The following is a 21,932-nucleotide window of genomic DNA, read 5'->3' on the forward strand; positions in this document are numbered from 1 at the left end:
ATGCCTTCCCTTTTGGCTTCTTCCTCTGCCTTAATTTTGTCCCTCCCAGCCATTCAGGAAGGAGTCAGGCACATACAGAACTCAGGGTCTATTTATTAGGAAGGAGATGTCAGTGCTTTATCAAAGACGAAGAGGTCAGAGAGGGATGGTGGGATAAAGGCCTCTCAGCTGGGACATTTCTTGGCCACAATGAGGACAGCAGAAGGCACAAGTCCTGAAGATTGAAGAAGACAGCTTTGACCACAAAGATCCTTGCCTTTTGCCCCCCAATTTTCTGGCCTCGCGCCATCTCCTCCAAGTGTCTTCTGGCATTCCTTCCTTTCTTGGGCATTCCCTTCCCTCCCCCAACCCCTGTTCCTGGTCCCAGGTGTCATACCCAGCTCCTGCAGAGGCCGTTCCATGTCCGCCTCGGAGAAGGCCCGCCGGGGGAAGCCACTGAGCAACTGCACAGGGTCCTGGCCTCCCCCAGGTTCTTCCCCGCGGTGGAGCTCCACGTAGAGCCTCACAGCTGCCAGCTGTTCCCGTGCCCGGAACGTCTGGGTCAGTGAGGTCCCATCTGGCAGCCTGACCTGGAGGGCAAGTGAGAAACACAGTGCTGTGAGCATCAAAACTGAGTGTGGTGCCCAAATAAGGAAAACAAGAACTGCATCAAGAGACTGAACCAGGGGCGCCTGGGTGGCTCAGTGGGTTAAGGCCTCGCTCAGGTCATGATCCCAGGGTCCCGGGATCGAGCCCCGCATCGGGCTCTCTGCTCAGCAGGAGCCTGCTTCCTCCTCTCTCTCTGTTTGCTTCTCTGCCTACCTGTGATCTCTGTCAAATAAGTAAATAAATCTTAAAAAAAAAAAAAAGAAAGAGACTGTACCGGCATAATTACTATATGAAGCAGCCGATGGACCACCACTTCTTTGCTTCCCTAAGGCTGTAAGACTGCAGCTTTCTCACAGTTTAACAAACACTAGGATAAGTTCATACAAAAATACATAAATAGCCCACCATGCAAATAGCTGTGTAATAAACTAAGTGAAAACATCAACTGCTAAAAAGGTAACTGCTGAGTAAGGCAGAGATACGGTTTTAAATTAAGATTGGGTCAAGAGAAGTTTGAAATCTTTCCAAAAGTAGAAGAGATAGGATTTCAAAAGTCACTTACAAAGAAGGAAAAGGTTTGGCAAAGAGAACCTAACTGAATAAAGCTCTGAGTCAGGTGTCTTATAGGCCAATGAAGGGGATCCCAGAAGCAAGACAGGAATCAGAATCAGTACCTGTATGCGACACTGGTCATATTCCCGCTTGGTGGGAGGCTCCTGGCTGGGAGAGGAGGGAACAGGACCTGGCTCTGTTGGTGGAGAAGGCCGAGAACCCACACTCCCACCATACTGGGAAGACAAAGGAAAACACTGGTCAAGCTTTCAGCCACTTGTAAGAGGAACATCGTATGCCTATCCTTTCCCTCTGAAGCTAGGAAAGAGAATTTTTTTTACTAGCCCACCTACTTCTTTACCCCAGTGTCTTCCCAATCACCTACCTTCTTGGCTCTCTCTGCTTTGTCTCTCTCAATCTTTTCCCGGACTCTCTGTCTGGAAAGCAGACAGGAAGAAAGCAGATCAGATGTTGACAAAGCAAACCTAGCTTCCCATCTCATCTATTATCCAACATCCGCATCACCCAGACCTGGCTGCTAACTCTTCAGCCTTTTCCCTCCTCCGCTCCTCAGCAGCCCGGCGCATCTCATCTTCCTGAAGCCGCTGTCGAGCAGCTGACAACTCCTGCCCTTGTTTCCGGCGCTGCCGTTCCCGCTCCAAAGCCTCTCGCTCCTCTCTTTCTTCCCTCTCCCGCTGCTTCTGGGCCACCAGCTCCAACATCCTGTGTTGCACAAAAGAAAGAGCTCAAAAGAGACGGACACAGATCGCGTGAGTTTATAACGGATTCAAGATGAAATATGGGAACACGTGCCCAAAGAGAGATGAAAGAAACCGCCAAGACAGGACAGACCAAGAGTGTTAAGTTCCAGGTTCTTTAATCAGAGTTGTGTATTGTGGACAGGTGGAAGGTGACCCTCAGAAATGTGACTGTCCTTACTGTACCTCTTAGTCTGTTCCTGTCTCTCTTCTTCACTCAAAATGGGTTTGCCTTCTCCAGCAGCAGAGCCGGTTCCTACAAACAAGCAATCAGTGTTACTGCCCGTTCATCCTCCTCAAGCCCTTGTGAATAACCAACACGGTGTTCCTCAGTCAGGATGTTCAGGGCCACCTTGCTCCGGGGAGGTGGGTTCCCTTCCCAGGACATGTCCAAGGGGGGTCGCTAGCGGCTCGTCTACATCGGGGTCGTCTTCGTGCTCCATCAACCTGGCAGGGAAGGTCGGGAAGGAGGTTAACACGGACGCTGGCCCTCCCAGAAGTCCCCCAGGCCCCTGCCACCCCATCGGAGCGCTCACCAGTCCATTGCAGCCTCGATGCCCTGGTTCCCTGTGAGGGCCAGAGCCTTCTCCCTGGGGGCAGAAACACCGTGAATAGCGCCCGCGAGCCATGGTGCTGGTCAGGCTGGGGCGTGAGGCCTGAGGCCAGGCTAGGGGAAAGGCCAGACAGGTCCGCGATCCCCGCGGGCCAAGGTTTGAGGGGCTGCCTTACGCGCGTCCCCTGGGGAAGCCCATCTCGATGAGACTCTCCAGAGCCGTCAGCTCCGCCATGGCGCCGCCGCCGCCGCTTCCGCGGGGATCTGGGGGAGGGCGAGAAGGACCGCGCAGGGCGGGGGGTCAGCGCGGGGTGCCCCCGGCCCGCGCGCGGTCCCGCCCCCGACGCCCCAGCTGGGCGCTCTCTCACTTACCCGGCTCTGGACCCTCAGCGGACACCGCCGAGAAGAAAGCCGAGGGAAACGGAAGTGCCCGGATCTGTTTGGGTCACGTGGAGGCGGGCGTGGACGGGTGCCGCCGAGAGCCAGAAAGCACCGCCCGGGCCCAGCCGCCTGGACCCGGCGCGGGCGGGGTGGGCGGCGCGTCCGACTCGCGGATCCAGAGGCGCACGGCCCGCCCCCCCCCGCCCCGCCCCGCCCCGCCCCGCAGCCAAGCTGGCACGCCCCGCGGCGGTGGGATAGAAGGGGGGTGCGGCCCCGAAACCCGTGGGCGGAAAGTAAAAGCCGTCGACCGGTTGGAATGCTATTTGGCAGTGTTGATGAGGAGCCATAGAAATAAATGTACACGGTCTTTGACCAGCTCATCCTCTCCGGGGAACTGAGCCATCTTCCGCCCCACTGACAAAGGCATCTTTGCAGAACACAATTAATTATCTGATCCTGTCATCACCTCCCTGCTTAAAAATTCCCGACACCCCAGTCATTTAGGATGAAATTTAAGTGCTAGTAGGCTGGTTTCCTCCGTTTTATTTGTTGTTTGTTTGTTTGTTTGTTTGTTTAGAGCCCTCTCTGAAAAAGAATAACTAAGCACTGCCTTTTGGTGCCTGGCAAGACTGTACCATGGAGGGGTGCCTGGGCGGCTCAGTGGGTTAAAGCCTCTGCCTTCTGCTCAGGTCGTGATCCCTGGGTGCTGGGATTGAGCCCCGCATGGGGCTCTCTGCTTAGCGGGGAGCCTCCTTCCTCCTCTCTCTCTGCCTGCCTCTCTGCCTACTTGTGATCTCTGTCTGTCAAATAAATAAAATCTTAAAAAAAAAAAAAAAAAAAAAAAGACCGTACCATGGAAACTTGGCTAGTGCGCTGTTTCACCTCCCACCATTTGCGGCTAACTTGTGCATATTGCGAAACAGACCCTCCTGCTCTTCCAGGCCCTTTGCACCTAACAGTCCCTTTGCCTGGGATGTCCCGCCTCTTCTGTGGTACTGCTTAACTCCCAGTCACTTGGGAGACGGGACCCCAGGTTTGCTTTCTTTTCTTTTCTTTCTTTCTTTTTTTTTTTTTTTTTTTTTTTAATTTATTTGACAGAGAGAGATCACAAGTAGGCAGAGAGGCAGGCAGAGAGAGAGGAAGGAAAGCAGGCTCCCTGCTGAGCAGTAGAGCCCGGTGTGGGGCTTGATCCCAGGACTCTGGGATCATGACCAGAGCCGGAAGCAGAGGCTTTAACCCACTGAGCCACCCAGCCGACCCCAAGGTTTGCTTTCTAAGGGAATTCTGCTTTGACAGAATTCTTCCCACCTCCCAGCTCCACTAGAGACTTATGGGACTAAGACCTATTCAATCATCACAACAATCTATACGATTATGCTATTACTAGTCACAGAAAACACAGAAAAAGGAGACAAGGTCACAAAGCTGGTAAGTAGCCAAGCTAGGATCCACAACCATGCGGTATGCAGTCACTAAACCACTCTGCTGGGTTGCCTGTCCATCGTGGAGTGAATAGCACCTTCTTTGGAGTTGGGTATCCTAACTCAGCTCCTTACCTGCAGCTTCAAACCATTTAGAACTTCAAATTTCTCATCTCCTCCCCGGTGATCCTATCTTTTAAAAGACTGTGAAGAGTTAATGAGAATACGAAGAGCATGTCTTGAATAATGAGAGATGGGGCCCCTCATTTGTAAATGAATAAATGCTGAGGAAATGCAGGAAGCAAATAAAACCGGGACACAGTATGGCAAGCGTATTAGAACACATACATTCTTTTTTTTTAAAGATTATATTTAAAAGAGAGATCACAAGTAGGCAGAGAGGCAGGCAGAGAGAGAGAGAGAGGGAAGCAGGCTCCCTGCTGAGCAGAGAGCCCGATGTGGGGCTTGATTCCATGACGCTGGGATTATGAACGAAGCTGAAAGCAGAGGCTTAACCCACTGAGCCACCCAGGCACCCTGAGAACACACATATTCTAAATCTATCCTGAGGTCCAACGATTAAAAAAAAAAAAAATCCTTAATTGTATAATACCACGTCTTTTTTTTTTTTTTTTAAGATTTTTTAAAATTCATTTTGAGAGAGACAAAACATGAGCAGGGGAGTAGGGCAGAGAGGGAGAGGCAAGCTCCCGCTGAGCAAGGAGCCTCATGTGGGGCTCAACCCCAGGACCCTGAGATCATGACCTGAGCCGAAGGCTGAGGCTTTAACCCACTGAGCCACCCAGGCACCCCTATTTTTTATTTTTTTAAAGGTTTTATTTATTTCCTGGGATGGAGGAGAGACAGAGGGAGAAAGAATCTCAGGCAGGCTCCATGCCCAGCTCAGAGCCTGGTGCGGGGCTTGATCTCACAGCCCTGAGATCATGACCTGGGCGGGAAACCAAGAGTCAGACACTCAACTGAGTGAGTCACCCAGGTGCCCCTACATCCAGTTAATTTTAAAGATCAATATGAAAGTATATGCTACTCTGAGACATAGGTATGCAGACAGGAAAATGAAAAGGATCAGGAAAAATGAAAATGTCTTCCTTTTATATTTCCTTTAATGTTGGTACAGTGGATATACAGCAGCCACAGATTGAGGGAAAGTGGGGGAAATCCTTGGATTTCCTGGGAAATGCCCCAGACAGCATGGTTCTCCGCCCTCTGTCAGTCATTCATTTCCACCCACTTCTGACACAGGTGGACTCTGACACAGGGGTGCCCACCTTCAATATCCAAAGGAAAGGTAATAGAGGGAGCAGTCTTGCCCCAAACTCCCAAATTGTTCTCAAAAGCCCACCAAAGCCACCAATGTGACAGGGCACTTTTGAGGGTATATGATGGGGATTGGGATCCGCTCACTGCTCACTGCAGCCAACAGGCCTAACACGGCCGGGCCTGATCCGAAAAGGAAAGGCCCAGGAGCTAAGAATGGTTTTTATGTTTTTACACAGTTCTGTGGCTATACAAGTACCTACGTTTTATCTTTGATTTTAATCGTCTGGAACTGCAAAGCCTACGTTATTTACCATCTGGCCCTCTAAGGAAAAGGTTGCCACCCCCCCTCTGCTCCTTTCCAAATCTGAGGCTGGAGCAGGACGGAAAGTCTGGGACCTGAACAAGTTCTGGGGCTGAGCACTGAGACTCAGATAGGGCCTCAGGCTCCTGGCCTTCTACTCTCCACGCATCCCCCTCAACAGCCCCCCAACCCCAGGGCTGCTCAGGGCAGCAGCAGCAGCCGCCTCCTCCCAGGAAACCCAGGCTAAGCTCTCCTCTCCAAGCCTGGGTTCAGCTGGGCCCCAAGAGGCCCCCCCCAGGCTGCTTCAGAGCCCTACTGCAGGCTGGGAGGCCGGCCGGTGGGGGCAGCCCCAGCGCTCACGCAAGCAGAAATGCCAGACCAGAGCTAAGCAGGTCAGCAGGGCCAGCACCGTGCCCACCCCGATGGCTGTGTGCACCAGGGTAACGGGTCTGGGGGGCACGGCCAGCCTGCCGCAGGGCCCGAAAGTCGGGCCGCCCACCCCCTCGAGGCCCTCCCCACCTGTCCCAGGCACACTGCTTTCTCCAGCCCCGTTGGCAGCCACCACGCAAACGACATAATCTCCCCCGGGCTTCAGTCCTTTCAGTTCTGCTCTGCGGACCGTGGAGTTGAGCGGGGGCCCCTTCCAGGTGGCCTCACGGTCTTCCCAAAGCAGCAACCAGTACTGGTGGACGGGCGAGGAGGGAGCACACCAGTGCACCATTGCGCTTCCGTCCTCGGCCACCACGTGCACTTCTCCTAGGCGCGGCGGGGCAGGCGGCTGGGCAGGGCTGGAGAGCCCAGGGCACAGGCAGGCTCTGGGCCCAGCCCTCTGCAGCTCCTTGCATGGCACCTGCAGGTGCCGGCAGCTGTCGTAGTCACAGAGGACAGGCGGCAGGGGTGGCCGGGACGTCTCATCTTCCTCCTCTTCCATAAGATCTTGAGGGGCCAAGGGCCGCATTCTGGGAACTAAGGAGAAGGTGACAGCCAGGAGACACAGAAGGCAGGGAGAGCCCGGCATGGAGTCTGGAAGGGAGGGAGGTGGAGAGGTAAAGACTGCCCAGACCCCATTCCTCCTAGACCCCCTCCCTCAACGAAACCTCTGGGGACAGGGACACACAGCGGGGGCCAATGAGAGAACAGAAAAGAGGAGGGAAGGGGCAGACACACTTATTTGTCAACCGACTTCTGAACCGGCTGTGGACTTGGTTTTGGGGGGAGGGAGGCAAACACATGGGCTGCCCGCGAGATGGGGGTGTGACCGGCAATGGGTGAAGGCCCAGAAATGGTTAATGAATAAGCGAAGTTCTGGAGGGGAAAAGAAGAGGAAATGATTTACTCAGCCTGGAGAAGAAAGGTGGGAAAATTTCCAGCGGTCAACCAAAGCAAAGATCTCGGTAAAACAATTATCAGTCAGCGACACACACAAAAACCCGAAAGTGACAGAAATGAGACAGAAGAGATGGTATAGAGGGGGAACCTTAAGGACCTCAGCATCCTCCCCACCTGTTGAAAGAGCTCCAGTCCCTGCCCACCCTCACCTCTCTGCCCCCCCCCCCCAGGGCCCCAGCAGCCCCTCACCAGCCGAGAGGTCTTACCGCGGTGCAAATCTCCCACCAGTGGTCTGTGGGCGTGAGGCTGGGGCGACCCCGGGAGCACAGGCTTGCGGGCAGGTTTTGTCAGTGTCCTCAATTTCAATTCTGTTTTGGCTCGAAGCTTTTATACCCTTCCACTGTGATGTCACCACCTAGCCCCCACCCCGCCAGGCCCCCTCCACCCCCCTTTCCCGGTGAATGCCAAGAAGCGGGGCCGGTCCCTTCAGAGAGCCTGAGTCATGGGGCCAGGGATTGGGGGGGCGGGGGGCCGGGAGTCACAGCAGCTGTTTCATCTGGAGGCCAGGATGCCTGGGTTCTGAGATGGGAGTGGAATGTGGAAGGCAGCCAGGAGCCAAGACTCACAAGGCTCAAGCTATGTGGAGGGATGAGGAGGGGCGCAGAGGAGAGACGGCCACCTGTCTGGGACCCGAGAAGAAAACAGCTGTGACAGCATGAGGCCTGGGCTACAAAATGCTGCTTTGGTAAAAATCATACCACATCCATGGCAGTCATTTCCTGTCTTCTGCCTCCCAATGGACAGAGAAAGGGAGGGGTGCAGAGGCCGGAATGATGCAGCCTGGCTCTCCGGACCCGCCCTGCAATGATCCCCCTCCCCAGAGTCACGTGGATGGAGTAGGCCGGATGGGTTTTCTCTCCTTGGACTTTCTAGGCCTATGAATACAGACAGCTGTACCTAGAGCAGTCCAGGTCTGGAGGCCTTCCCCCTCGGAAGGCAGCCCCCCAACAAGACAGTCTCCTCCAATGCAGGAAGGCGGGGAGGATGCCCTGGGAACCTGGGGTTCTCAAGTGGCCCTGAATCCATTTCCAGGAGTCAGGCAAGCAAGTGGCATGAAAATAGTTTATTGGGGGAGCCACAGGATAGGGGAAGGAGTCAGGGGAGAGGAGAAAGGACTGGAATGTGAGGACTCTGCCCCGTTCTCTTCAGGAACTAGAGCAGGTGGGGCGCTGTCGGAGATTGTCCCCAGAGGGTTCAGAGCTGCCCAGAGTCTCCGGGGCAGGGATGGGGGAGGGGACCTGGGCTGGAGCGAGAGCAGGCAGGTTGGCCTCCGTCAGCAAAGCTGCGTCTTCCCAGGAGCCTGAACCAGAGGAGGGAGAAACAAAACCCCCAATGGGAAATTAAGTAACCGAAGGCTCTTCTCCCTCCACCAATATAACCTCCTCCCCACCCACCAGCCACCTCCACTCTGCCCAGACCTCCGTGCCCCGGGCCCCTCACCATCACTGGCCTCTGGCTCCAGCTCCTCCTCTCCATTCAAGGGCTGCTGATCTGCTTTCTCCTCCTCAGGGGGCTGGCCCTCTGCAGCCACAGGGGGAAGGCAGAGGTCAGACTAGAAGAGGCTGACAGGACAACTGAGGACTTGTGGGGACGGAGGGAGGGCGGTTGAGCTGCGGCCAGTACCTGCCCCTGGGGGATCTTCAGGGCTCTCGCTGTCCTCTGTGATGTCTGACAGCTGGGTTGACTCCTCCTGGCCTTGGGGTCCTGTGCCTCCAAAGTGGGTAGAGAACGGGGGCGGGGCTAACGCAGCTGCCTGGGCCAAGCTCACCTCCTCCAACCTGTCCTCCGCCCCTCAGCTCAGCTGCGAGGGCCTAAAGCTTGGGCCACACAGGAGCCCCCGCCTCCCGTCATGTTTACCTGCATGCCGGGCAGAGATCCGCTGCTGCACTGCCTTCCGCGAACCGTCTCGTTTCCGGACGTTCACCTGTGCGGGACAAACTAGTGAGCAGCAAGGCTGGGCCTCCCTGTGATCTGGGACCCCGCTGCTCCCCAGCCCTTGGCCATGCCCCAGCCCGCTCCTCAAAGGAGGATCGTGGAGTGGAGGGGAGGGGAGGGGAGGGGAGGGGAAGGAGGTCCTCTGTGACCTGCAAAGAGAAGCGGTGTCGGGGCCAAATGCTCCCCCACACCCACTGCATGTAGCTGAAGAGGACAATGACGCTGAGGAAGGTGAAGTTGCTGGCGACGCCGATGAAGGCGCAGGTCATCGGGAAGTTGTACAGCAGGTACCTGGGGCCAGAGGTAGGTGGCAGTTAGCAGCCTCCTCACTTCCCAGGAACTGGTTCTAGGAAAACGCAAGCCAGTTGCACTTGAGGACAGCCTCCCTCGCGCCGGCATCGGCGCACCCTCACCTGAGCCCGGTGAAGTGGGCATGGATGCGGAGCGAGGCCCCGTACATCTGGATGCGCTTGCTGTGGATCTCGATGATCGCTCCGGTGGTCGGCACGTACTGGGGATGGGACCGGGGAGGCGTGTCAGGGCACGTTCCTCTGGTGTCTGTCAACTCTTCCCAGCCCAACCCGATGCCCCCTCCCGGCATCTCCATGGCTGACGGAGGGAGCCCAGAGGCTCCGCAGGTGGGACTGTGGGCTCCTGGGGGGAGCGGTGCCTAGTCTTCCTTCACCCCTCACCGAGTTCTCCCTGTACTCCGGGTAGAGCTCCACCTCCAGGAGCTGCTTCTGCTCTGCAAAGCCAAACAGCAGGAGGCTGGAGAAGACCAGCGTGTCAAGCATCTGGAGAAGGTCTGAGCGGTAATGCAGCATCACCTGCCGGGGCCAGAAGGGAGAGGCTGGGGACAGGTACCCCCCGATTTCCGCAGCCCAACCCACCCCCCCCCAAAACTGAGCCTCCTGAGCCGTCTGTGAAGCCGGCTGCTCTCTCATTTTCACCTCCTACCACGATCCCCCACCCTTGGCCGAACCATCCCAGCTGCCCGAGTGACAGGTCTGCCCTGCCCGACCATGTCTCCATTCCCCTCTTCTAAGAACCTGCACAGGTTAAGCCCCACACAGTCTCTGATCTTCCCCCAGGCAGATCGACACCCAGAAGAGACTAAGTTTCAGGGCACCACCTGAAGCTTTTTTCTCCATGAAGACATTCAGAGATTTGTTTCATCGTGTGGCTCTATTGACAACTTACGTAAGAATGGGGTCTTAATATTTATTGAGGACCCACTATGGGCACATAAGCACTGCACATTTCTTCACTGAATCCAGTCTAGTCTTGCTACAGGACTACTACTAAAATGCTGGGTTAGTAGTGCTTTGTAACCAACGGGTTAAAGAAGCTGTCTCTCGGCTCATATGTTTCTGAGTGAGGATTCCAGGTCTTTGGGGCCCTAAAGAAGCCCATTTTGGCTCCCCTCTTCAGACCCTTCTGAAAGCTGGACACACTCATCAGATATGTGGGGTGTCTATCTGGCTTGGTAGACTGACTCCTCTTCCCCATTGTACTCCTCTTCCCCATTGTGAGGAGTCCGTGACCTCTGAGCTGGGACATTTTCTCCTGAAGCCCTACCCAGATGTTCTGACCCCTGTTATCAGCTCCGCACCCTCCCAGACAGGCCAGGAACACTTACGGAGCGTGAAGAAGTGGAGATGATCCGGCCACCTCTGGTGTAGCATGAAATGGTCACTAAGAACATGCCTAGATCTTGATTCACACGGGACTCTGGCAGCTCAAGCTCTAAGGTAACACGGTACGGCTGTCCATACATCAGCACCTGCCCAAGGCAGCCCCCATCTCATTTCAGAACATTTATTTTTTTAGATGGTGCTCTGTTCACCTCCCCTCACCCCTTCAAACTCGGCCACCACCGCCGGCCCTGCCCTTGCCTAGCGCAGGAGGCCGCTCAGTCTCTCATCCCAGGAAGGTGCTGCCCCCTTGTGGCGGCCGGGACCTTCCCACTTCTGAGATCAGCATCCTGTGACTTGGCTGAAACCAGCTCTGTTCTGAGAAAGGCTGTGTCACATTTTTTTTTTTTTTCCCAAAAGTGAACCGTCCTGTTGCCAACTGGGCCATGTGTGACTCAGCCCTCTGTCCCCGTGAGGCCATCCCCTGGGCCCAGCCTGCTTTCCCTTCCATTATTAATTAACCAAGTGACAGCAGTGTGCATCAACTCCCAAGCCATCCCTTCTCGGTCACTGTCGCTCCACATCAGCTTTATGTCACTCTGGGTCCCTTACCTTGCTTCTGTGGATAGAACCCTGAGGTTCCTAGTGGGAAGGTTTCTTCACTGGGATTAACCTCCAAAGGTTCAAGATTTGCCACCAAACATACTCAGGTTTTTCCTGACTGGTCCTCTATTCTTCTAATTTTTTGTTCAACTATTCTTATCCAAGCATCACCTCCTTCCGGATGGTACACAAGAATCACAGGGGCAAGAGTAAAGCTTTTGTTTTTAAACAAAGGGAATGGATTTAAAAAAAAAAGAAAAAAAGAAAAAGCCCATCGTGAACCACCCCCCAATCCAGACGTGGCTAAGGGTGCTTTGAGCACTATCACTAGGGTAAAAGGTAGAAAGTCACTGATTAGAGTCTTTCTCTGTACGGGTTCTTATTTCCAAAATGAACTATCTCTTTTAAAAAAATGGATTCCAGGGACGCCTGGGTGGCTCAGTTGGTTAAGCAGCTGCCTTCGGCTCAGGTCATGATCCTAGCGTCCTGGGATCGAGTCCCACATCGGGCTCCTTGCTCCGCAGGGAGCGTGCTTCTCCCTCTGACTCTGCCTGCCACTCTGCCTGTGCTCGCTCTTGCTCTCTCTCTCTCTGACAAATAAATAAATAAAATCTTAAAAAAAAAAAATGGATTCCAGGGGCGCCTGGGTGGCTCAGTGGTTTGGGCTGCTGCCTTCGGCTCGGGTCATGATCTCAGGGTCCTGAGATCGAGCCCCGCATCGGGCTCTCTGCTCCGCAGGAAGCCTGCTTCTCTCTCTCTCTCTCTCTCTGCCTACTTGTGATCTCTGTCTGTCAAATAAATAAATAAATAAATCTTTAAAAAAATAATAATAAAAAATTAAAAATTAAAAAATGGATTCCAGGGGCGCCTGGGTGGCTCAGTGGGTTAAAGCCTCTGCCTTTGGCTCAGGTCATGATCCCAGGGTCCTGGGATCGAGCCCCACATCGGGCTCTCTGCCCAGCAGGGAGCCTGCTTCCTCCTCTCTCTCTCTGCCTGCCTCTGCCTACTTGGGATCCGTCTGTCAAATAAATAAATAAATAAATCTTAAAAAAAAAAAAAAAAAAGGATTCTATGAGACTCTAGGCCCTGGAAGCTGGTGGCCTCACCGAATTCTTGGAAACATTTTTTTAGGGTGGGGGAGGGCCACAGGGGGAGGAGGAGAGATGAAACAGGTTCCACACCAAGCACGGAGGCCGCTGTGGGGCTCCATCTCTCACAACCCTTCTCAGGGTCATGACCTGGGCTGAAATCAAGTCGGATGCTTGACTGACTGAGTCACCCAGGTGTCCCTGGAACATTTTCACAGGTAGCTCTCTCGGTGAGGTGGAGGAAAATGGGGACTATTAGCTAATCGGCAGGAGTTTCTGACTCAACTATACATCTTATACGGGTGAATTGTATGGTATGTGAGTTTTTTCTCAACAAAGCTGCTTTAACATAGGTTTTTGAACCAGTAATTCTGGCTAAAAAACATCATCGCCTCCAAGGGGACCCAGGAAATTGACCACCACATTCTTGTGAATGACTCTGTGCCTTTGTGCACATCGGATGGGCAGACTGTCCTTCTGTTCCCCCATTCCGACACAATGTCCACCCTTCCTTCTAAGATCCACTTTGAGCCTCGCCATCACCAGTTTCATACTGATCTCTCAAATTCTTCTGAAATGTGGAAGCTGTACCTTCCACTTGGCTACTTAATGCGATGTATCAATTTCTCCATCAATCCTGCGACCTCCTTGAAAGCAGGACCCCATCTTCTACTTCTAGCAAAGTGTTACACATAACATACATACATGCTATTTATTCTGTTCCTTCCTTCCTAAAGGTTCCCTGTAAATGGACAAAATGATTAACCTACTTTAATTATCAGGGACCACCCTGATCGGTGTCCCTGCCATTGCCTCTCCCCTCGCCCTGCACCTTTCCCTTCCTCATCTGGCAGCTTCACACCCAATTGTTTCAGGCTCCTCAAGTCACCAGCAGGATCGCCACACCACACAGCCACACAACTGTAGGCACCATTTCAGTGCAGATGTACTGTGGTTTGTTTCTAACTCCTTCTCAACACAGTCTATTTATTATTATTTTTAGCTATAAAAGTACATCAAATCAATGTCTTCACTGAAGATTCTGTAATATTCTCCAAACTCCTTTTCTCAGTAGCCGGATTAAACAATTAATCTGGGGGCGCCCAACTTGATTTCAGCTCAGGTCATCTCAGGGTGGTAGGATCGAGGCCCTTCATCAGGGTCTGAGCTGGGCGTGGAGCCTGCTTAAGATTCTCTTTCTCTCCCTCAGCTCCCACACCTCAAAACAAACAAACAAACAAACAAATAAATAAATAAAACAAAAGGATGACTCTCTGCCTCACAATATCCAACCTTCCACATCACAATGTCCCCTGGGGTCTCAACTCATCTGGACCTGCTAAGACTTCTTGACAGTGTCTGGCTACCTCCTGGTCCAGTGGAAGAGGTCACAGGACACACACAGCCGGCTATTTGTACTGCCAAACAAGGCCGGTCCAAACACCAATCCCAGGGTCCCCCAGATGCTGGAGCTCACACTCCTCCCTCCAGAGTGACCATGTAGATCTATCCTTTGTCAGGAAGTGTCCTCCCATGAACCACTTAAAAAAAAAAAAACAAACTTTTCAGAGGATTTAAAAATTCTTAGTACACATGGCCACTAATTACTACGAGTTATGTTGCTAACAACTCAGAAAAACGATATGGATGCTCCTACGGTCCTCTGAAGCACGCCGGGGTCCTCCTCTCTTCTGAGAGCCTCCAGCAGCTTGCCTATTACAAACACATGCATTCCCACTCTGCATCTCCCAGGGCTTCGGGGTTCGCTAAAGCCCTACTGGCCTCTGGCCCATCCCCTGGTACAGTGCTCTCTGTAATGCATATCACACACATATGTCAAGAGTTTCCTAACCTCACATACAGGCTTTCAAAACTCCTGGGTGGATTGCAGCCTCATCCAGGGAAGTAGCTGATTGGTTCACTGAGGTCTAGAACACCTCTCATCTAGTAGGTACAGCCTGTTTGAAAAGATCTGAGAAGGGCACTGCTATCATCTGTGGCAGGAAATCATCCATGCAATTCAGACTTTTTCTTTAACCTCCCTCTCCTTGAGAGCCCTCCTCTTGAGTCTCTACTGCTCAAGTTCTGCTTGTCAGGTCTTTCTCAATCCCTCCGATTTCAAGTCTCTAAAGCTCTCATGAAACCTCTCTTCCGCTCCCATACTCACCCGATCACGTCCACCCTTAGCCAGCGAGACATTGGCAACAGGGAAGGAGCAGAGTAAGGACGAGGAGGAATCACAGTCAGTCCTAGATGAGAATGGGGATACTCCACTGAGTTACAGAGTCTGCCTTACCTGTCCGCACACCTCCTTGGCCCCCTACGGCTCCCTCTTGTCCCCCATCCCTTCTTCCAGAACAGGTACCCTTCTGTCAGAGAGAGACAGAAAAGAAATGCAGCCAGGAGATTCAAGACACCTGAACAGTTTTCATTCTCTTCGTGCTACTTCAGCTCATTTCCTCTCGTTACAGTGGAAAGTCTTACACGGGATGCAGTGAACCCCTAGTTGAACAGTTTCAGATTGAAGTGCTTAAGATTCACTTGGGGAGAGCTTGATAAAAATGCAGATTCCTGGGGACACCTGGGTGGCTCAATCGGTTAAATGTCCAACTCTTGATTTCTGCTCAGGTCATGAACTTGGGGTCCTCGGATCAAGCCTTGTGTTGGGCTCCCTGCTGGGCGTGGAGCCTGCTTGGGATTCTCTCTCTCTCTCTCTCTCTCTGTTTCCCTCTGGACCTCCCCACCAACTCATGGGTGCATGTGTGCTCACTCTCTCTCAAAAAAAAAATTTTTTTTAATTAAATAAAAAAATTAAACAAAAAAAGGAGATTCCTAGGTCCTATCCCCAGATTCAGTAGTTCTGGTCTGGAGCCTAGTTTGGGAAAATCCCAAAGAATCCAAAGATGGTCTTTTTTTCTTTTCTTCTTTTTTTTTTTTCCCTTTTTTTCTTTTAAAGATTTTATTTATTTGAGAGCTAGGAAGCGAGAGGGAGAGAGAGAAGCTGGCTCCCTGCTGAGTGCAGAGGCCAACACAAGGCTCAATCCTGAAACTCCAGGATCATGACCTGAGCTGAAGGTTGACACTTAACTGACTAAGCCACCCAGGCACCCCCATACACGGTTTTTAAGAGGTTCACAAATCTCAACTTGTAACAAAAATTATACATGGGCATACCTTTATGTGTGTGTGTGTTTGTGTGTATATATATTTTAGTAAGGTCTACATCCAACATGAGTCTTAATTCATGACCCTAAGAATAAGAGTCAGAGTCATGTGCCCTACCAACTGAGCCATCCAGGTACCCCAGTGCAAACATGTTTTTACAGCAGAAGGCCCAGAGTTTTCATGAGATCATGCCTCCTGAAAGTTTAAGCAGCTTTGACTTAGAAAGCACAGTTCATAATCAGGGACTCAAGACAGGAAAAAAAAAAATTAACTTTGGACCATTGATAAGAATGCCCCAACCAGCATCTCTTCACTGGTCCTATTGCCACTGTCAAGCGAAAGGGGGAGAATTTGGCAAACTCTGTAAAATCAGAAGGAACTGAGGTTCCAGGTAAGAAGCAGGACTCTGGGACTTTGTGTACCCTGTTCCCTTGTGTTTCCATAATCTGTGGCATTATTGGGAGTGGATGAAAGTAATGTACAAGGCAACTTGAGGCTTTTCTAATACCTTCTCTGCTGAAGGCCAAGTTGAGTTCTGAGATGACCTATGGGATCTGGTTGCTTAAGAGGTCTACAGTGGCCCCAGGAGAGATCTGACCCAACCCAAACAGAACTGATCCTCACAGTGACAGTCTAAAAGGGGGATTTTCTTCTTCTTCTTTTGAACAAATATCAGCAACCAGGGGCAGAACTAGGATCTTAGAGCCCTACCAACCCAAAGCTTCTTCAGCCTTGGGCTGTGAAAGGTAAGAAGTCATATAAACACACTGGGCTCGAATCTTCTCCTCTGTAAATGAGGGGTTGACCTGAATAAGCACTAAGTGCCCTGACAGCAATTCTCTCAAAGAATCCCTCTACTTTGGTAGAAGACCCCTCTCACCTGTAGTAGAAATGCACGGGGCTGAGGTGGCTGATTGTGGGCATGTAGGAATAGTAGAAGGAGCCATAGAGGAAGACAGACACCCAGAGCAGGAGGAGGATGGTACAGAAGAGCACCCCAAACTGTAGCAGCAGCTTGCGGGCACGACCTGCCAAGACGTGGCCCACTTCCTGGGCCCACAGTAAGGCAGGTAATGGTGGGTCATTGACCATGGCAGGGAGTCCAGAGTGTCTGGCCCCAGGTTCAGGCCTTGAGTTCCTAGCTGCTCTGCCACCTGGACGCCACCCCTGGCCATGGGATGAAGCAGCTGGTGGTTCCTGGAAAAAGACAGAGAAGGGAAAGAATGGCTCTTTTCCCAGGGGAGGTGGCGACAGGAAGGACAAGCTTACTGGACTGGCTTGGAGGAACTAGAGAGAGCAGAACACAGCCAAGACTTCGTTTTCATATGGCTTTTCTCCAGATGACTGCGTTTCTCAACCAATTATCCCTTATTTCCTTATTTCCCAATTATTTCCTTCACTGTGCTTTCCCTAGCCCCACTGCCCCAACACCTGAGCTGAACTTGGCTTCTGGGCACCCGAGTCTGGGACCGGCCCCCGGGATACTCATTCATAACAACACACAACACAGAGAGGATGAGCACCTTAAAAAGCTTCTACACACACGATGACACCGAGTCCACACTGCGAGGTGGCTGCACCGACAGAATGCGCGACTTGCCTAGGGCCGTACAGCCGCACTCAAAGCCAACAGCCCAAGCGCGCTCACAAGTGCCTCCCGAGTTCCTCCTCTTCTCCCAGAGCTGCGCTCGCTCCCCGCCAGGGCCGAGCCCCACGCCCGGCAGGGCGTCCTGCACTCCCCGCCAGCACCTGACTCCGGCTGGCGGTGGGCGCGGCGCCGGGAGCCCCGACCTAACCGCGCCAGCGAGGAAACCAGCGGCTCGCCGGCCGCCAGGGCTCTGCAGACTCACCAGCTCGCGGAGGCTGGGGCAACGGCGAGAGGGGACTTCCGCCTCCCGCGGAAGCCCCGCCCCCTTCCGCCGGCCGCCTCTGTGGCCTGGCGGGGCCGGCCCTCACTCCAAGGCGGGGCCCGGCGCAAGGGGCGGGGCCTGCCGGGCTGCGGGTTTCCCACCTCCGAGCACTGCGTACTGTCCCCTCCCTGCCGTCCCCCTCCCAGACCCGAGAGGACAGGCGCCTCCCTCCAGGCCTCAAGATAAGGCCCAGGGCAGGCTATGAGTCAGCAGGCCCTCAGGCCGCCCCTCGAGGCCGCAGTCCGGGCCCTCCACCCACACCTTCACCACCGGCCATCTAAACCCCCCGCAAAGGGGGAGAGGAGAAGGCACCCAGCTGTCGCCCACTTTTATCGCCCACAGCTCCTTGGACCCGTAGGCGTCCGAGGCAGAGAGCCCTGCTGGCCGGCCGGCCGGCTGGCCCCTACCACAAGAGTGATAGCATTTCAGCTCCGTGTTTTGTCTCCAGCATTTAGAACGCAACCGACCCCGGACCCTAACTGGACTCTCCCTCAGGATCCCCGCAGCGCGCTATGTACACTAGATCTTAGCAGACGGTACCTTCTATTTTGTATATGACTATTCACCCCAGATAAGATTCCTCAGAGGGGAAGGTTAATACTGTGTCCATCTTCACATTCCCCGGAGCGCCAGCCACAACCCTGCAGGCCTGGGATGTAATCTCTCAAACCAATACCCACACTCCAAAACCCACCCTGGAAGCTCATCTAGTTCAAGAAACATCCGAAGACTTTCCCCACAGTGTCCCCTACCTCTTCTTTGTCCGATTCTTTGATCTGGTATCTGCACACCTCTTTTCCCCCAGCTTCTTCTCCTTGTTCTTTAGGCATCTTCCTAATGAACCTTGTTGCCCCTGGATCTTCCACTCGAGTCACTTGTGGCTAGAACATGAAGTGGCTGGTGATCTAGAAGCTCATACCTGTCGCTCATCACATTTTCCTGGATATAGGGAATGGAGGGTCCCTGGGAAAGAAAAGAAGATTCAGGTACTACATGCTATGTCAGAGCAGAGGGAGGAGGGAGAAGGGGGGCGACTGCCCAGCTGATGTCAGATTTTCAAATGAGCAGGGTCCCCCCCGCAGCCAGTACAGACTCCACAGCAGGCGATGTCACAGGTCCAGACCACCCCATTTAAGGGGATGGGGGGGGGGGAGTCGGCCTGGGCCTCTGTTCTTTCCAGGTTCCTCCTAGTCTGGATTCAGAATGCCTGCATTGGGGGAAGGGCAGCTAGTGAGACAGTTCACAGTGGGGGTGTGCGTAGGGGCTGCAGTCACCAGCCAGGCTCCCCCACTGGTCCGGCAGTTGGTATGCTCCAGGATCTGAGCAGCTCCTTCTAGCATCCTTCATCCTTCAGGTACCAGCGTCTGGGCAGTGCCTGAGCTGCCGGAACTGGGACTAGCCCCCGGCAGACCTCTGACCTGACCTCCCCAGTGGACTTCTTTGTACCAGCTGCTTCTGCTGCTACCGCAGATCTTTTCAGCTGCAACTCCCTGCAAGGTGGGGCACCCATCTCAGGCAGCTTTTGTGCACCCCACTGACTACTCCCCAGGGCTGCTGCTGCCTGTGGCCTCAGGTGAGTAGGGAGCATCCTGCTTTTCTCCCCCTGGGGCTCAAGGGGGCAGGGAGAGGGGGGAGAGGGAGAGAGTCCTCATCAGGGCGGGGCTTTTTCTGGTGGAGGCTTTCAGAGCTGGGAACACACATGGCTGGAAGGGCTGAAAAGCCTTAAACCATTTTTATGTCTAATGATCTGTGGCCCAGGCCGTAGGGGGGTTTGGGTGGCATTTCATCCCACCGTCTCCATTTCCTTGGCCCAGGAAGACAGGGATGGGAAAGAACGCTATAGAGGATGAGGATAAGAGAACAAAATACTGGGACACATGACCCCAGTCTTGTAAAGATTGATGAAAAAGGAGCACGAAGGAGGGGTCTTCAGATGAGATTATGCGGCCCCGCACGCCCCACATCATGGTCTGAGCTATCCCTCTCTTTTCTCCAGGATGAAAGGGGAGACCCCTGTGAACAGCACTATGAGTATTGGGCAAGCCCGCAAGATGGTGGAACAGCTTAAGATTGAAGCCAGCTTGTGCCGGATAAAGGTGGGCAGACCCTGGGTCCCATTAGTTGGCCCAGTTAGTTGTGTTGTAGGTCCCCAAATCTCAGGCTAAGATAGATGTTTTCTTTCCTGGACTGCCTGCCCTCAGGGGAGGAGTCTCTGGCTCTGGAAGGACAGCTGTCCTCTGGCCTCTGTGGGGGATGAGGGAGGCGAATACTGTCTGAAGAAGCCCTAGGGATGGCAGAAGATAACCCATTTGGGGAGGGAGGCGGCTCCCTCTCAGAGGCTCTGGCTAACAACTCCCCTCCTGGCTGTGCCCCAGGTGTCCAAGGCAGCAGCAGACTTGATGACTTACTGTGATGCCCACGCCTGTGAGGATCCCCTCATCACCCCTGTGCCCACTTCGGAGAACCCCTTCCGGGAGAAGAAGTTCTTCTGCGCCCTCCTCTGAGTTGCCCTGTCCCTCGGCACAAGCTCTTCACCTTTCCCTCTCCTAGGCCCTTCCTTAGGTCAGTAACTGTCGTGAGCCCCTGAGGGTCCCTGCATCCCCATCCCTAGCCCTTGTCCAACCCCATGAGGTTATCTGAAGCACAAAGGTCTCCGTCACCGATCTGTCGACCCCATTTCCTCGCCCACTGCGGAGGACCCCAAGTAGCCCCTGACCCAGGGCCCCCTTAGCTCCATCCCCAGAACGGCCGTTCAGACTCTGCCAGCGTCCTGCCGGCTTCTCTCTGTGACCCGCTCAGATAATGGAGAGAGGGATGGGCCGAGGGATGGGCCGAGGGATGGACCGGGTGCTTGCTCTCAGTCTCACCTGCAGCTATGAGAAGGGTAAAGCCATTTGAAGAATAAAGTCATCCAGAGTCTCAGAGGACAGCTCCTGTGTTAGAGTTCTTGGGGAGAGGATCATCAGTCTGTAGATCTGGGAGTGTGTGCGGCAGGTGGAAGGCTTGGCATACCCCAGGAATAGGGCCAGTCAAATCAGGTTAGACATTGTCTAGGATCGGAGATCGCCGGGATGGCGGGGATGGCGGGCGCGAGAGAGCGTCTCAAGTGGAAGAACTAAGTTACAACAGACACTCAGAGGCTACGGAGAGCACTCACACACGCACACGCGCGCGCGCAAGCACTGAACACAAGCGAAAATGAAAACAGACCGAACAGGGGAGGTCTAGGGAGGGATTCCGAGAGCATTCGCAGACCGCAGGAACTCTGGAACCGAGGGGAGGAGCGCGGCTCCAATTCCTGCGAAGGGGCCGGTTTTACTTCTAAGATGGCCGCGCCCACAGCGGGCCCCTTTCCAAGATGGCCACCGTCATGGGACTAGCGCCAATATGGCAGCCTCACGTCACTGGTTTCACCGTACAGGGCTACCGAGCTAGCCCCATGCTTAAAATGGCGGCCCCAGGCAGCCAGAGATCTCAATATGGTCCCTTCTGTGCTCATCTGGTCTCAAAATGGCTGCCCCTGCCCTTGCCAACACGATGCCCATTCCTACCCACCCCGGAGTCTGAAAATCGACGTCTCCCCATCCCCCACCATCCAGGTGAAGGCACACGGGTGGCTATAAGCAAAGATCGTGGGACAAGAGGACCCTCGCAAGCACAGCGTAGCAGGCATACGGGTCGCATGGATCTTGGCGAGGGAATCTAGGCTCTACAGCTTGCCAAGTAGAGGCTCCCTTTGGGGTGTGCCCGGCGCCGTTCCTCAGTCGCCTTCTGGTCTCCGTAGGAGCTAGATAAGCTCGAAATTCATTCGGGTTGGGTTTCCTGGTAGGGCTTGCAGTGTTCCCATTTCTCCCTCAGGCCCGTTCTGTTCTGTCACATCCGCCAGAAGCAACGTCGCCACTCCTAGTGTGCCTACCAACCTTCGTAGTGGCCCCAGCTTGCCTTCTGGGCAGATGCCAAATCCAAGGCTTAATGTCTCACGAGCGCCTCCCAGACTCAAACTTGGCGGAGGTTTATAAGCCGGGGATGCTTTTCTAGAAGCCTTTTCCTTCCAAGGGTGAACATATGGAAGTGGGACCAGCGCCAAGACAGGAAGGTAACAGTCCCGGGGTGTCTGCTCTTCATGCATTATCAACATCCCCCAAATTCAAGGATGTATCTATCCTTCCTGGGGGGAATCCTAGGCCAGTTCATTTTGTCAGGATACACTTTTGGAGGGGCACCAAAATGGGTGATTCCAATGGTTAAGTGTGTGCCTTCAGCTCAGGTCACCAACCTAGGGTCCTGGGATGGAGACCCATGTTGGGCTCTCTGCTAAGGGAGACACCCCCTCTTCTGCTCCCCTTGGATTGTGCTCCATCAAATAAATAAAT

The 21,932-nt window shown here is 53.7% G+C and overlaps 4 protein-coding genes across 12 annotated transcripts; 1 reads left to right on the top strand and 3 right to left on the bottom strand.

Moving 5' to 3' along the window:
* Positions 1 to 73: 73 nt before the first annotated feature.
* Positions 74 to 3,001, bottom strand: UBXN1 (UBX domain protein 1). 2 transcript variants are annotated; one of them, XM_082748141.1, is made up of 10 exons: positions 2,824 to 3,001; positions 2,628 to 2,715; positions 2,435 to 2,488; positions 2,251 to 2,345; positions 2,085 to 2,154; positions 1,672 to 1,863; positions 1,526 to 1,577; positions 1,263 to 1,376; positions 377 to 569; positions 74 to 214 (listed from the first exon to the last, which is right to left on the bottom strand). In XM_082748141.1, the coding sequence occupies exons 2-10, from the start codon at positions 2,684 to 2,686 to the stop codon at positions 165 to 167; spliced, it is 879 nt and encodes a 292-aa protein (XP_082604267.1). In that variant the 5' UTR covers positions 2,687 to 2,715; positions 2,824 to 3,001; the 3' UTR covers positions 74 to 164. The 2 variants fall into 2 exon arrangements, with proteins under 2 accessions (XP_082604267.1, XP_082604266.1); XM_082748140.1 differs by having other exon boundaries at positions 2,085 to 2,155; positions 2,240 to 2,345.
* Positions 3,002 to 5,359: 2,358 nt separating this feature from the next.
* On the bottom strand, positions 5,360 to 7,560 carry LRRN4CL (LRRN4 C-terminal like). Of its 2 annotated transcripts, none has more exons than XM_082748157.1 (2): positions 7,431 to 7,560; positions 5,360 to 6,858 (listed from the first exon to the last, which is right to left on the bottom strand). In XM_082748157.1, exon 2 carries the CDS (start codon positions 6,851 to 6,853, stop codon positions 6,140 to 6,142), a length of 714 nt encoding a protein of 237 aa, XP_082604283.1. In that variant the 5' UTR covers positions 6,854 to 6,858; positions 7,431 to 7,560; the 3' UTR covers positions 5,360 to 6,139. The 2 variants fall into 2 exon arrangements, with proteins under 2 accessions (XP_082604283.1, XP_082604282.1); XM_082748156.1 differs by having other exon boundaries at positions 7,414 to 7,542.
* Positions 7,561 to 8,268: 708 nt separating this feature from the next.
* Positions 8,269 to 20,931, bottom strand: BSCL2 (BSCL2 lipid droplet biogenesis associated, seipin). 7 transcript variants are annotated; one of them, XM_082748151.1, is made up of 12 exons: positions 20,427 to 20,931; positions 18,312 to 18,522; positions 16,530 to 16,846; positions 14,652 to 14,733; positions 10,799 to 10,942; positions 9,852 to 9,986; positions 9,573 to 9,670; positions 9,309 to 9,450; positions 9,082 to 9,148; positions 8,848 to 8,928; positions 8,665 to 8,745; positions 8,269 to 8,524 (listed from the first exon to the last, which is right to left on the bottom strand). In XM_082748151.1, the coding sequence occupies exons 2-12, from the start codon at positions 18,387 to 18,389 to the stop codon at positions 8,370 to 8,372; spliced, it is 1,380 nt and encodes a 459-aa protein (XP_082604277.1). In that variant the 5' UTR covers positions 18,390 to 18,522; positions 20,427 to 20,931; the 3' UTR covers positions 8,269 to 8,369. The 7 variants fall into 7 exon arrangements, with proteins under 7 accessions (XP_082604277.1, XP_082604275.1, XP_082604276.1 ...); XM_082748149.1 differs by having other exon boundaries at positions 8,848 to 8,934; XM_082748150.1 differs by having other exon boundaries at positions 8,848 to 8,934; positions 20,770 to 20,888.
* Positions 18,916 to 20,486, top strand: GNG3 (G protein subunit gamma 3). Its single transcript, XM_082748161.1, has 3 exons — positions 18,916 to 19,132; positions 19,556 to 19,655; positions 19,935 to 20,486. The coding sequence occupies exons 2-3, from the start codon at positions 19,557 to 19,559 to the stop codon at positions 20,061 to 20,063; spliced, it is 228 nt and encodes a 75-aa protein (XP_082604287.1). The 5' UTR covers positions 18,916 to 19,132; position 19,556; the 3' UTR covers positions 20,064 to 20,486.
* Positions 20,932 to 21,932: the final 1,001 nt, after the last annotated feature.

The sequence above is a fragment of the Mustela nivalis genome (assembly GCF_964662115.1).
Source record: "Mustela nivalis genome assembly, chromosome: 9".
In the NCBI taxonomy this organism is placed as follows: domain Eukaryota; kingdom Metazoa; phylum Chordata; class Mammalia; order Carnivora; family Mustelidae; genus Mustela; species Mustela nivalis.

Bases quoted from the DNA above. Each gene is read 5' to 3' on its own strand.
- LRRN4CL (XM_082748157.1), bottom strand. From the start codon at position 6,853: ATGCCGGGCTCTCCCTGCCTTCTGTGTCTCCTGGCTGTCACCTTCTCC.
- BSCL2 (XM_082748149.1), bottom strand. From the start codon at position 18,389: ATGCCTAAAGAACAAGGAGAAGAAGCTGGGGGAAAAGAGGTGTGCAGA. The intron at 14,734-16,529 runs GTGAGAGGGGTC...ATTCTCATCTAG, and splicing joins CCCGTGCATTTCTACTACAG to GACTGACTGTGATTCCTCCT. The intron at 9,987-10,798 runs GTAAGTGTTCCT...TGGCCCCGGCAG, and splicing joins TCTCCACTTCTTCACGCTCC to GTGATGCTGCATTACCGCTC.
- GNG3 (XM_082748161.1), top strand. From the start codon at position 19,557: ATGAAAGGGGAGACCCCTGTGAACAGCACTATGAGTATTGGGCAAGCC. The intron at 19,656-19,934 runs GTGGGCAGACCC...GCTGTGCCCCAG, and splicing joins CCAGCTTGTGCCGGATAAAG to GTGTCCAAGGCAGCAGCAGA.
- UBXN1 (XM_082748140.1), bottom strand. From the start codon at position 2,686: ATGGCGGAGCTGACGGCTCTGGAGAGTCTCATCGAGATGGGCTTCCCC. The intron at 1,864-2,084 runs GTACAGTAAGGA...TGTGCAACACAG, and splicing joins AGACAGGAACAGACTAAGAG to GATGTTGGAGCTGGTGGCCC. The intron at 1,578-1,671 runs GTCTGGGTGATG...TCTGCTTTCCAG, and splicing joins GCTGAAGAGTTAGCAGCCAG to ACAGAGAGTCCGGGAAAAGA.